The 14658-nt window shown below is 43.0% G+C and overlaps 1 protein-coding gene across 1 annotated transcript in view; it reads right to left on the bottom strand.

Annotated features, from left to right (window-relative positions):
• Window positions 1–4473: 4473 nt before the first annotated feature.
• CHAT (choline O-acetyltransferase) overlaps window positions 4474–14658 on the bottom strand; it is a 38523-nt gene continuing 28338 nt past the window's right edge. The window contains exons 13-14 of the mRNA XM_035138155.3: window positions 11495–11632; window positions 4474–6210 (exon numbers count right to left, since the gene is read on the bottom strand). Coding sequence (XP_034994046.3) covers window positions 5941–6210; window positions 11495–11632 — 408 coding nt within the window. The 3' untranslated portion in view covers window positions 4474–5940. The remainder of the gene's footprint in view (window positions 6211–11494; window positions 11633–14658) is intronic.

Below are 14658 nucleotides of genomic sequence, written 5' to 3'. Positions count from 1 at the left end.
GCTGCACTGAGGAAGAATGGTGGGAGCCTCCTCCTCCCCCTGCTCCTGCTCCGGATCCTGAATCTTCCCAGGAGCAGGAGGACAGTATACATTTGGAACAGTGGTTTGCAGAGGGGCATAGTTCAGAAGGCAGAAGCTGGGAAATACTGGATGGGGAACAGCTAGGAGAAGCAGCACTGGGAGAGAGAGGGTTAAAGATTCACTGTCTCTGGAAAGCATTCATCCGCTCTCCACAAGGTCAAGAAGAGCTGAGAAAGTGGCAGAACAGAAAGCACACAATGCACAGAGGGTACAAGCTCAGATTACAAAACGTAGGAGTGAAGTGGATTAATAGGGACGTAAGGGAGTAGGATTCTTAACTGGGAGCACTTGCTGTGATTATTAAAGTTTCTAACTGGTTAGACGACTCCTTTCCCTTTGTTCTGTTTATCTACTGCCACAGGCGGAGGAAGCCGATTCCCTGGAGCCTGTCATCTGGTGGTATTTGATTTCCAGAGGGAGAGAGGGGAAATTGCTGGGGTTCATACTTGTTTGAACAGGCTGTGGTCACTTAGTGGCAAGGGGCAAGTGTCATGGACTAGTTGGACCCAGAGGAATGGTGGGAGGCATCAGCTGGGGAACCCCCAAGGGAAGAAGGCTCAGAGCCTGAGGATTGGTGGTGGGATGACAGTGAGTGGTCAGAGGGAGAATGCCTAGGAGGAGGTGTTTGAAGCCAAAGAGGCAACAGGGTGTGATTAGCAGGGAGAGTCTATGGCAGAGAGAAGTCAAGAATCAGAAGCAGAGGTGGAAGGAGGAGAGGAGGGAGAGCAAGAGGCGGAAATGAGTCAGGCTAATAAGCCTGGGTGTCTCCCCTTCCTGCTGTGACAAGCTCCCCCACCCCCGGTGTCCCAGGACGAAGAGAGGTATGAAGAGGGAGGAGCAAAGGCAGCGTGCCAGCATAGTCTCAGATTGCTTGGGAAAGGCCCAGGAAAGGACTTATTAGGCAGCTGTGAGACCTTCAAGCTCCACAACTGCCTCACAGAGGCAAGACCCATCAAGAAAAAGTGTTATGCTCATTAGGCTTGGAACTCCTGAGTGGATCTTGTTTCTCCTAATAAAGAGTTAACTTCACTTCCTCCGTGTGATTTATTGCTGGCTTGCTCCCGACAGCAAATGTACAAAACGAAAGCGACAAGTCTTTTCTTTGATATACTTTTTTATTGACTACAGATTTTAAACTGTTTTCTGGATTCATCATAGCTGGGCTACAGTTCACTTTGATATCGTCTATCAGAACGACTCGTAGACCTTAAAGCATAAAACATATAGCTCAGTCTAAACAAAGACACTATAAATACACCTTAGATTTGCCATAAATCTACACTATGTTATAAAAATAAAATATCACTAAAATAGTAACTTTAGGTATATAATATAATGCTCACATTATAAAAAGTTTGGGATGTATTGCCACTTCGTATTGTTTCAGTAGCTCCATGAAGACAGCTCACCTGAGAAAGTCCAGGAGCAAAGGGGGCTTCTAAATTCTGACACTATGGGAGAAAGTTATTTCACTTTTAGCTATGTATTAGGGCAAGTTAGACATGACATTCACTTGTGAATGCAACTGCCATGCAGTACATATGGAGGGGGGGGGGACACAACCCTTCCCCCATATACTCCAGTGACCTCCCGCCAAGCTTTTCTTAGTCTCCAGGGGTGAATCTTCCATGGGAAACTCAGAAAAGCTCTCACGATCTTCCACAAGGCTTTTAACTTGCTCTGCATGTGTACATACATGCACTGCAGCAAACATGTTCTTCAAGTGAATCGTTGTACAGTGGCATCTTGGTTCTCGAACGGCTTAGTTATTGAACAAATTGGCTCCCAAATGCCACAAACCCAGAAATAAGTGTTCCAGTTTGTGAACGTTTTTCGGAAGCCAAACATCCAATGCAGCTTCCGCTTGAGTGCAGGAAGCTCCTGCAGCCAATCGGAAGCCACGCCTTGGTTTTCGAACGGTTTCGGGAGTGGAACAGACTGCCAGAATGGATTAAGTTCGAGAACCAAGGTACCACTGTACCTAGTAACATGGGCTGGTGTTTTGGCGCTTCCAAGCCGTGCAACACGCAAAGGCCATTCCAGCTTTTCTGGGTTCCTCCAGCCAATCCACCCAGAGGAGAGACAGACTTGTATATTTTCTCTTGCCTGATCTCCAAGGAGCTTGGAACAGCATTCATAGACTTCCCTCATTTTTATCTTTGCAACAACTACTTTGTAGGATAAGTCAAGTGGTGAGAGAGAGACTGGTTAGGACATCCAGTAACCTTTAGGAATCATCGGGGAATTAAAACTCAAGACCCCCAGTCTATATCGGGGACTATGTCTACTACATATCACCATCAGTCGGGACGGCGAGGGGGGGGGCAGACCAGACTGTGCAGTGAGTCCGCATGTGTGACTTCCTATGGTGATGTGACGATGCCCTCGAGAAATGCTGCCTTTTCCCAGGACACTTCACACAAACCCAGCCGTATACACTCTTGGCTTCAGTACACTCTTGGCTTCAGTGGAGGCAAAATAAGAATGTGGAATAATATTTCCTAGGGGGAATTAGATCCACTTGGAGGACATTCTATTTCCAGTGTTCGGGATTTGAATGCCATTGGGCCAGGGAGGAATCAGGCTTATGGGAACCCCAAAGCTGGCAAAAGTACAATTTTTAGGACACCCCCACCAGGAACTGAGTGTGCTCAATGAGCACATAACTGGCTATTGGGGCGGGGAATGGAAACCCAGAGGAGAATGGAATGGAATATCCAGGAAAAGGGCATGTCTGGTTGGCTGGTTGGCTGGTTGGCTGGTTGGCTGGCTGGCTGGCTGGAACCCTGAACAGGAGCCCCCCATGCCACATTTTTATTGCAGGTCCCACACGTAATATTTCTAAATTCAGTCTCTCCATCGAAACGCTCAACGTGCTTATCGTGGATGGTCCATCCTGCAGTTCTGTAGTTGACACTTGTGTACATCTACTGTTAAGTTTGCATAGATACACATGCTGCGGTTATATATTTCAAAGCTGCAGAATAAGCTTGCGTTCTACTGCTCTAATACAGCTAACTTTAAATGAAGTTATTGAGCACTAACAATTCCCTGAAATCCACACAAAAAACGAAACCCACAAATCTCTACTAAGTCACAAGTTATTACATGACCCGGCATGTTCACAGAAGGGTATTCAGACAGTATGTGCAGAAAACAGCCACATTTCATTTGACAGCACATTGATGAGTTACATAGCATCCCATATAAACACCGATTCCACCTGATTCAAAGATAGCTCGATGCACCCCCAACTCTGAAGTTTCCATTGTTACCCAATTTTAATTGTGAGCTATGTTGCCATTTACGGAGCTGAAATCTGTGAGTTTAGGACACAACTGGAGCTTATTTTGCTACTAGATCTGAGCCTTAGCCCTAAACCTGAAAGTTTCAGAAGATACCCCAAGGGGGGGGGGGAAATGCATCATGTTATACAGGGCAACGTATTCCTTGAGTTTAGATTGTCAGCTGCATCACCTGTTAGATAGAGACAAACCTCCAGGTGACTTGCAGGGATCAGAAGCAGAACATTTCCACACAGAAATATCCTAAGAGAGCCTTTGCCAACCTGGTGCACCTTCCAGATGTGTTGGGCTACAGCTCCCACTGCCTGTGGCTGGAGTTGACGGGAGTTGTAGTCCAAAACACTGAGATGGCACCAGGCTGTCCTGAGATATCTTAAGATGCAGAGTAATGATGGGGAGGAGGAGGAGGACAGTGGTGAGGATAACAATGAAACAGCACAATAGCTCATGAACAGATGCAGCCAAGAAAACACAGCATGAACATGGGGATTGGTCTTATACCAAGTTGGACCATTGGTCCATCTACACTGACTGGCAGATCTCAAGGAGTTTGGGACAGGAGATGCCCGGAGATGCCAAGAATTGAACCTGGGCTGTTTTTCATGCAAAGCAGATTCTCTGTGCATCTGAACCATTTTAAGAGAGACCCTATAGGTTCGCACCGGCATGTGTACAAGAGATTTCTCTGCACCCAACAGCAAGAGGAACTTCACCACTTATGGAGATGCCACAAATTCCAGTCTTGCATGCGGCTTTGCAGCTGGGAAACATGACGTTGAAGCTTCTCAACCCACCCTGCCAAAAAACCTTCTGAGCGGCCTGTGCACAGAGTCTGAGGGGCAGCTTCCTGGACCAAAGTCGGAGGAAGCTATAGGGGTCTTTCATTGGAAACTATGACGACACAAAATTAAAACCCACAGTGACAAAAACGTATTAAAAAAAATATGCTGTACCACCTGAGGTCTGAGAGCTATTCTAGCAGACTTTCATCTACCTGCTAGTTTAATAAGTTAATTTATATGAGGTGGTTCAGAAAGGTCCTTTGGGTATATTTATTATTATTATTATTATTATTATTATTATTATTATTATTATTATTATTTACATTTATATACTGCCCTATACCTGGGGGTCTCAGGGCGGTTCACATCAGGACTTCTCTGCGTGTGTGTGTGTTTGAAGGAAAATATAATCTAATAGAAACTCCTCACATTTTCAAAATCTCCAGTCTTTCCACATTTCTATCTCATCTTTCTTCTGTGGAGCTTAGTTCAGTTTTGCGTGGGGTTATTCCTTTTTTATCCACATCTGTGGTTGGTTAGGCTGAGAAGGTGTGAATGGCTCAAAGTCACCCCATTGAGTTCTGTGGCTGACAGTGGAGGTTGGTTCATGAGGGTGAGTGGAGCATTGCTCCATCAACATCCATCTGCCCTCAGCCAGGCCCATCTTCCTGCCTTTGGCTCTGGCTCCATCTACTTTTGGTTTTGCTGCCTTCCTACCCTATCAGTCTCAATGGTAACTGGTCCCAACCCATGACTGTGACGCTGTCTACAATACCATGTTGTCTCCTGAGAGGTCAAGTAGTATGTCAGGGTGACAGCTAAGAAAAGAAAAGGCTCAGAGTTGCTTCACATTTCACATGTGCAGGACAAAAACACATCCCTAACATACATTCATGCTGGGAGCCTTGACTCAGAACGCCAAACAATGAATAATTTGGCTTCTGAGCAATGACGGATGTCTTGAGCGATACACTGCGCTTCAGCCACAACCTTTCACAAAATGTTACTCATTGATAACTGGATATGTCTAAGCAAGCATGGAGATGAGTTGCATTCTATCTCAGACTGATAATTAGCAGTCGTGTTCTGCGGAACTGAAACACCAGCTTTTTAGATCATTTATACTGTCTTCTTGATAAATACTGGTGGAGACCACAGCTAAAGATAAAAGAAATCTCCTCCCTGCAATATATAGGGTCTTTATAGCTTGCATTTGTACAGTGACAACATTCTACCTTAAGAAGCAGCTGCGAAACGAAGGAAAGACATTGCATCCTTCGGGCCATGGTTCACACATAACATGGTTCACACATAACACTTAACTTAGACTAAGTGTGGTTTGTTTGGGCATCTGTACCCAACTCAGCAGAGTAACTGTGATTTTGTTTTGGCTTATGACCCATGGCTTGTTTCAATTATAGTTTGGCATGATGTCTGAACTCAACAGGCCTGCTTATCCATGGTTGGTTTGGCTAGCCCATCCTAGATGCTCTAGCACAGGCATCCCCCAAACCCGGCCCTCCAGATGTTTTGGGACTACAATTCCCATCATCCCTGACCACTGGTCCTGTTAGCTAGGGATGATGGGAGTTATAGTCCCAAAACATCTGGAGGGCCGAGGTTGGGGATGCCTGCTCTAGCAAGTATAGTTAGAAAAGTTTTGGATAAGCAAGCTGTGGCTTGATTGTTCATCTGTGGGATGACTCATGGGTTGCTGAACAAACCATGGTTGAAACAAATCAGAGCTCAGCGTTATGTGTGAATGCAGCCACTTAGTGCTTACTGCCAGGTCGAGGTGTTGAAGGTGCTCCTTGTTTAGTTGGAGTGGTTGACTTGGGCAAGTTGCATTTGTTGCACAGCTGTTTCATATCCATGAGGCTTTCTCCCACAGCTTTAGCAAATTTGCTGGAGGAGGTCTCTTTGCAGTCTTTAAAGCTGGAGATGCAGAATAATATATGCTCTGGCTGTGGATTATAGCAAGCACCATAGCCATTAGGAATCACAGGTCCATAGCAGCAGAACATTCCCATGGTAGTTGGAACCTGAACAAAGAAATGAAGCTACATTAAGGTATTATTATTATTTTCTTATTATTTATTGAATTTATATGCCGCTCTATACCCGGATATCTCAGGGTGGTTCGCAGAATAAAAAAAGTACTGTTGAAATAACTTAGTAGCGTCACATAGCTCAGATATTGCCTTCTTAGGAGAATAGGAAACGCAAAATAATCGTTACAATTGGGACTTGCAATAAATGGTTCCAGAATATGCTAACCTGCCTCCCATGAGCAGGAGTGGTCCTGTTCAGGGTTCCAGTAAGCCACCCACCCATAACCACTCATAGGATGCTATAAGCTCTGAGGGGCTCTAGTTGCCCAATTTACCTCTCTCTCCAAAGTTTTCCAACCAAGGCTCAACTTTATGTTGTTCCTCGAAGCCCCTGAGCCTGCTTAAGTCTTCATTCAGCTGGGTTTTTTTTAAAGAGCTTCTTTATTTATTGCACGAACCAATCTGTTTTTTCACAAAAAGTGACCCCTTTGGTTCTTTTTTTTAAAAAAAGGTGTCGTACTTCTCCAAATGAACATGCAAACACTTCCCCCTTGTTTCTTAATGGTCCTGCTCGGACTCTTATTTCTATTGCTAACTCAGACACAAGCTTTGCTGTTTGAAGGAGAGAGTTTTGCTTGGTTTAGTATTTTATTCAAATATCTTTTCCTGGATTTGGACCATTGCTTAAAATGGTTCTTACATACAATTGCATGATCTTGGTACATTTTTAATAATAATAATAATAATAATAATAATAATAATAATAATAATAATAATAATGGGACCCAGGTGGCGATGTGGGTTAAACCACAGAGTCTAGGGCTTGCTGATCAGAAGGTCGGCGGTTCGAATCCCTGCAACGGTGTGAGCTCCCGTTGCTCGGTCCCAGCTCCTGCCCACCTAGCAGTTCGAAAGCACATCAAAGTGCAAGTAGATAAATAGGGACCGCTCCAGCGGGAAGGTAAACGTCGTTTCCGTGTGCTGCTCTGGTTCGCCGGAAGCGGCTTTGTCATGCTGGCCACATGACCCGGAAGCTGTCTGCGGACAAACGCCGGCTCCCTCGGCCTATAGAGCGAAATGAGCGCCGCAACCCCAGAGTCAGACACGACTGGACCTGATGGTCAGGGGCCCCTTTATCTTAATAATAATAATAATAATAATAATAATAATAATTATACCACCCTTCATAATATCTCAGGGTGGTTCACAGAATAAAACACAGGAATTAAAACAAGTAAATCAAAACAGCAAAACAATACAATACCCCCCCTTCCCACAGAGACATTTGAAAGGCTATAGAATATTAGCCAAAGGCCGGGTTGAAGAAGGCTCTGAAGACTGACGCAAGAGGCATAGACAAGCCCAGTGGAATTTTGACTATTTTAATTTGAATCTGTGGAACGCCCTCCCATCGGAGGTCAAGGAGATAAACAACTACCTGACATTTAGAAAACACCTAAAGGCAGCCCTGTTTAGGGAAGTTTTTAATCTGTGTGATATTTTAATGTATTTTGGCATTTGTTGGAAGCCGCCCAGAGTGGCGGGGGAAACCCAGCCAGATGGGCGGGGTATAAATAATAAATAAAATAATAATCTCTCTCTCTCTCTCTCTCTCTCTCTCTCTCTCTCTCTCTCTCTCACACACACACACACACACACACACACACACACACGCCACAAAATGCTTTTGAAACCCTGATTTTCAAATATAGTTTGCCGCATGTCAAGGGAGCAGGTGGCACCTGTTCTAGAAAAGCAAGTCTAAAGTCTGCTTGGGCTTCAGATCTTGTCTAGAGAGCTTGCCCAATATGATTTGATTATCTTTGTGGAAAAAAAATGGTATGATCTTTATATGTGCACAATGTGCTCATTGTTTCTTTTGCTCATTGTCTCTTTTGAATAAGGACTGTACCGGTGGTTAAAGATTGCTTCCATATTCCTGTGGTTTTAATACCCAACTGCTCTTGAGATTTAATTCAGTTTACTGGAAGAGCTTACATAAATCTCAAAGATTTATTGTCGGGAGGAAGCTTAGGAATCAGTATTCACTGATGGTATCGCTTAGCTGGATCCACACCCCCTCCAATTAAAGCTTTGATTATTCTATAATGTTGTAATGGAATAAAATGCTCCCTAGTAAAGCGAAGATGTTATTTGTTCAGAAATCCATGCATTCCTGCTTTTTGTTGTACTCAAGCTTTCAAAGATGACATTTGGCTTTTTAATGGCACAAGACAGACCATTAGTTCCACTAATAGAGTCATAGAATTGTCAGATAAATTTGCTGTGCAACAGCCGAAGGCTATGAAGCTATTCAGATTCACTTTTTTTGCCCATGGATAGTTTCTTGGAGAATTTATGTACAGTAGTGGTATTCTGGTTACACTCTGTCATATTTGAAAAGCCACAGACATCATGGCTGGATCCAATTACTTTTTAAGGCTATTGTGTTTGTGCATTGTATTAGTACTACCCCCTTTCAATCCAGAGGTCTTCTGCCTATATATATATATATATATATATATATATATATATATATATATATATAATATAGTGCTTTTTTCTGGAGGGACACAGGGGGACGCATACCCCTAAACATTTTGTGAATCTAAGTTTGGCCTCATTGAAGGACAGTATTTCAATATGAGTAGGAAAATGAGAGTACCCCTAAACAAAAAAAGCACTGTATATAGCTGACATACAGTTTCATCAAATTCATTATCTCAGGCACATTATATATGTCTTTAAAATTGCTACTGTATATATAGAAATGCGATGTTGCTAAATGCTGGTGGGCTTTGTGGCTTGAAGAATACCTTAATTTAAACAGTAGGAATTACAATTTTAGAAACAAAAAACCCAGATCATTAATCAACTTGTAATGCCACACTCGGTGTGTAGATTAAAGAATGGCTTTTGCACCCTGAGCACAGTGCAAAGAGGGGCAAGGGTGATTTCTGGGGTCAGCTGTGTGTTTTTTTAAAATCCAGCAGATAGGAATTATTATAGGACTCCTTTTCTACAAAAGTTTGAAAAATTTGGTGAGGGCATGCTGGATGCAGCTAGCAAATCAGGTTTAGGAGGAGCTCATGGAAATTGGTTTCTCTTGTTCCCAAACTTTCTGCTGAGGGGTAGTTGCCTAGGATAAAATTCCTACTTATCATGTAGTTAGTGAGTGGCTTTGAAGGAATATCTATCTTTTCAATTCTCGGTCTGTAAAATGAACATAGTAGTGACCTATTTACACGACAGTGTTGTTTTGAAGACGAATGAGACAAGAGTCTATACAGCACTTTGAAAATTAAAAGCACTTTGTTTAATGATGGTACTAATAAGTAATACTGATGTATGAGCGATCGGGCTCTCGACAGTACTGTAGGAATGAGCCAGCGGGAGAGAGTGTTTTTCCTTTTTCTCCTACAGCAATGGAGTCCCATTGACTTTAATGGAAGTGGTCAATGTATCATACTTGATGTTTCAAAATCTGATCTGTTTCTTTGTTGTGGACTTACACACCCAGGCACACTTGGCTAGATGGCAGTGAGTGTAAGAGATACAGAAGGAGAGCCTTATTTAATTAATTGGACTGCTAGCTTGCTTTTCCATAGGGCTTGGGGTGAGTAAATAATATGTTCTGTCCAAAGAGGGCATTTGCCTGGCTCTAATATTGTGATCCCCCAAGAGTCTGGCAAAATACCCAAAGTTAGTTTCTGTCTGTTTTATGGATTGTCTGCTGTTTTGTTTTTGTTTTATTGTATTAATTTTATGTTGTACGCTGTCCTGAAATCGAATGTGACAAAGACTGTCATATGATTTCTGCCACATACACCCGGACAACACCATCACTGGCCCCAACAACATCAAACATACCATCTCAGGACTATTTAATTGCTCATCTTCTAACATTATGTATGCCATCAAATGCCAACAGTGCCCTTCAGCTCTCTCTATTGGACAAACAGGCCAAACCCTACGCCAAAGGATAAATGGACATAAATCTGACATCAGGAATCACAAGACAGAGAAACCAGTAGGAGAACACTTCAATCTCCCAGGACATTCTATACAAGATCTCAAAGTAGCTGTCTTATTACAGAAGTATTTCAGAAATAGACTGGAAAGAGAGGTTGCTGATTTATTTATTTTTTGTATCTGAAGAAGTGTGCATGCACACGAAAGCTCATACCAGTAACAAACTTAGTTGGTCTCTAAGGTGCTACTGGAAGGATTTTTTTTATTTTGTTTTGTTATATGAATTGTTTTTTTTATAACAAAAACAAGCATATCCATCCCTATTCTACTCTACTTGTAGCCACCAAAAGCCCATTTGAATAAAACCATCTTAGGCTGCCATTGGGAGAGGCAGATGCTTTCCAGAGGAGCAGTCCAAAATTAAGCAGCTCTGCCTCTTTCTGTGCCTTTTGGAGTCCGAGAAATGTAACAAAATATGGACTTTCTCTTCCATGCAACTTTTTGGAAACCACGTTCATTTCTTTAGGAATGCAGCTGTGGACTGCTATAGAGTAGATAAAACAGATTTTTCTGGTGGTTACAAATGGCGATTAGTTATTGCAACTGTGTACAGTCGTGTACCTTGGACCTCAAATGCCTTGGCTCCCGAACAAATCAGCTCCTGAAAGTTGACAACCCAGAAGTGAATGTTCCGGGTTTTGAACGATTTTCAGAAATCAAAAGTCCAGCACAGCTTCTGTGGCTTCTGATGCTTGCAGGAGCTTCCTGCAGCCAATCAGAAGCTGCTCTTTGGTTTCCAAACATTTTGGAAGTCAAACGGACTTCTGGAATGGGTTCCATTTGACTTCCAAGGTATGACTGTACTACACCTGCTATTTCAGGGGATCTGCCTCTGAATACCAGTTCCTGGTGATCATGAGTGGGCGAAGGCTGTTTTGTTCACTTCCTGCTTGTGGCTTTCTCATGGGCACTTGGTTGGCCACCGGTGTGACTATGTAGCTGGCCCAGAGAGGCCTTTGCTTTGATCCACCAGGGCTCTTATTTGTGGAAGGCATCAGGTCTGTGGACCACGGTTTGCCCATCCCTTAGATTTCACCCTCTTACCTTTTTGTTGCCACTGGGCTATTAATTTTGGTTGTCCAAAATGAAAGGGATGAGAACCCCGAGGCATTTGGGAGTGCTGCCGGAGTCACTAAACCTCCACAACATATGTCAAAAGGTTGTCACTGATTCATAACATCTGTCACGGCGAGAATAATGGGGTTCCTTTTTTATGACTAATCCCGATATGAATTTCGCTCACCTGGCTGGTGGAGAGAATAAATCGATTGCTTGTCAAATACGTTTCATCAGTAAATATGTCTGGCAGCTCCTTGAAATGTTCACGGGCTATCTCTCGCAGTCCCAGCAAGTGGTTGTCTATTGCCATCCCTGTAATAGCCTAGTCAAAACAGCATATAGAATGGGTTGTAATTGAACATGCCCCAAATTGCAGACACATCCCTTGGATGTCAGTACCAATGAACTTAATTTCATGCTGCTTGGTTGGAGTGGGAGGGATTCTCTATTCCCTCAATTTCCGGTTTTGGTTCAGTGCTTATTGGGACTTAGATCAGCGTATAAAGGAGAGCTCTATCAGTGTAATATACTGTTGCCTGCAATTGTTTCTGGTGGGTTCAGAGCGCACTTCCAGATCCTACACACTGTGGCCCCATTTGCACTATAGATTTAAACCAGTGCCATACCACTTTAAATAGTCATGGCTTCCCCCAAAGAATTCTGGGAACCGTGGTTTGTTGAGCAGTGCTATTTTTCTTGAAAAAGAGGTTCCAGAACTCACCATAAATGCAACCTTTGTTCTCTTTCAATGGGAATGGAACCTGGTGGCTCAAATTTCAGTGGGGCCCTGTGCGATGCCAAAATCCAGCACCCCACGTCTCCCACCTTCTGTGGATGACATAGTTGTGGCACCCCAGAAGTTCTGTGCCTGGTGCGATGGCACCGTTAACGCTCCCCTAGATCCACCTTTGCTTCCTTTCCTCCAAAGATCAACATGGTTCTGCCCTTCGCTATTTAATCTGCACAACAACCCTGGAAGGTAGGGTATGGTGGCCCAAGGTGAGCGTTTAAAAAGTACTTGCTTGTGTTCACTGTAACAGTAATCCTTACAACAACCCTATGAAGTAGAGTTTGGGGCTATTATTCTCATTTTACGGACAGGGATCCGAAGGTGGGAGGCAGTAGAATCATAGAGTTGGAAGAGACCACAAGGGCCATCCAGTCCAACCCCCTGCCAGGCTAAACATACCCAGCTCCCTAAGCCGTTCCTCATGAGGTATTGTTTCCAGGCCTTTGACCATTTTGGTTGCCCTCCTCTGGACATGTTCCAGCTTGTCAGTATCCTTCTTGAACTGTGGTGCCCAGAACTTGACACAGTATTCCAGGTGAGGTCTGACCAGAGCGGAATACAATGGTACTATTACTTCCCTTGATCTAGATGCTATACTCCTATTGATGCAGCCCAGAATTGCATTGGCTTTTTTTAGCTGCTGCATCACACTGTTGACTCACATCAAGTAGCTTTCCTTGGACCATGTAGCGAGTTTGTGGAAGAGGCAGAATCTAAACGTCCAGTTTCACAGAATTTAGGAAGGGAGAAGAAGAGGGTTCCAGCTAAGCAAAATGGTGGTTGCCTTTGCTAATATCTTAGATGGATGATGCTAAGGCCAAGGAATGAATTGACCTTTCATGCCTCATTTGGAAAACTTACACCCTGGAGACTAATACCGGCATGTCCACTGGTGCACATATTAAATGGCTTTTGAGAAAGGATCATAAAACCTCAGACTGGTCACCATCAGTTCTACCCCATCAAGAGGAACAGACTGAAGGATCAATGGAAATATTTTGCTATCCAACATGATTTATAAGCTTCTGACCCTTGACGTTTTTCCAAGATAGATTAATATCATGTCAGAAGAGAAAGAGACTAAGCTGAGCTTACAAAATAAAAGGTGAGGGGTGTGTGTGTGAATATACTATTTTTTATTTTTTTAAAAAGATGACAAGTGTAATCTTGCAGCACTGTTTTTCTAACAAAGGAACAACTAAATAACATTACTCTGTTAATAATGAGATGGGTATTTTTCCTATTTTGGCTTTGGGTTGTCAGTGGGCCAGAAAGAAAACCAACTGTGGTTTTCCTGTTCTTCGCTTTGAACGGAAAAGCCAGATGTGGTGATGTACTAATCCAATCTACCAGTTTGTGACATATTTTGTGCTACTTCATATGAAGGAAGCTTTATCGTCCATCTTCAGAGATGTTTGCAAATAAATAATAAAGCTCCTGCTAACTGCTGCAGCAAATCAAGTGGCCATTAAAGGCCCAGCAGTGGGAGCAAGTACAAAAGTTGGCAATTGTCATCCTTCACACCCCAACTGATGAGCTACACAAATGTTTCAAAGTGTGCTACTTTAACAGTAATTAGGAAATATAAATGATTAAAGCTGACGGGAAATATACATCTAGTCTCTGAGAATTAAATTCCTGAGTCTACTCAAGGACGTACCATTAATTATTAGTTTATTTCAGTCTGCATCCCAACCTAACTTTGAAGCACAAGAGATTTGTCATCCATTCATTAGCATGCCAATTGTGGGATTAAGACAGTGGTGGCCAAACTCTGCCCTCCAGCTGTTTTGGGACTACAATTCCCATCACCCCTGACCCACTGGTCCCGTTAGCTAGGGATGGTGGGAGTTGTAGACCCAAAACTGCTGGAGGGCCAAGTTTTGGCCATGTCATTGGATTCAGAGGATCAAGTGAGATCAAGTGATGTTGTACCACTGAAGCTAAGCGAGGGATGACTCAAACAGTCTCCAGGATGGAAGACCTCTTGGACATCCTATGTAGGAGCAATATATAAATTTAGGGGAGGAGCTAGACTAAGCTAGTTGCCCACAGATCTCACTGAAATGAACAAGTCTTCAGTTAGTCATTACTAACATTTCACATTGACTTCAATGGGACTGAATTATAAGTAACTTAGGCAGCATATGCGACAAACATTTAAAGCACCTCTCCAAGTATCCTTAGAACTATAATGTACTCCTCAGAGCTAGAATTTCCAGCAACCTTAAAAACTAAAAGTCACAGGATTCTTTGGGGGGAAATTACGGGCTATAAAGGTACGGTTTGTGCACCACCTGGATCAAATCATATATATATATATATATATATATATATATGCCATTTTGATCTGCTTCAAAATGGTCTATGATGCCATTTTGCACCCATTCCCCCAAAACCCTCTAATGAGATCTTGTCAGCGAAACTGAATCTGAAAATTCAAGAATACCTTAACCATTTAAACTAGGTTCAATAAATTCCATTAGATTGTTTGGTCATCATGGCTTTTGTGAGAATCATTGTTTAGTTCGATAACTGAGAAGAAGAAAGCATTCATT

The sequence above is a fragment of the Zootoca vivipara genome, chromosome 5 (genome assembly GCF_965207765.1).
Source record: "Zootoca vivipara chromosome 5, rZooViv2.hap1.1, whole genome shotgun sequence".
NCBI lineage: Eukaryota > Metazoa > Chordata > Lepidosauria > Squamata > Lacertidae > Zootoca > Zootoca vivipara.
The sequence above is the reverse complement of the archived record's forward strand: the minus strand, read 5'-3'. Positions and strand labels throughout refer to the sequence as shown.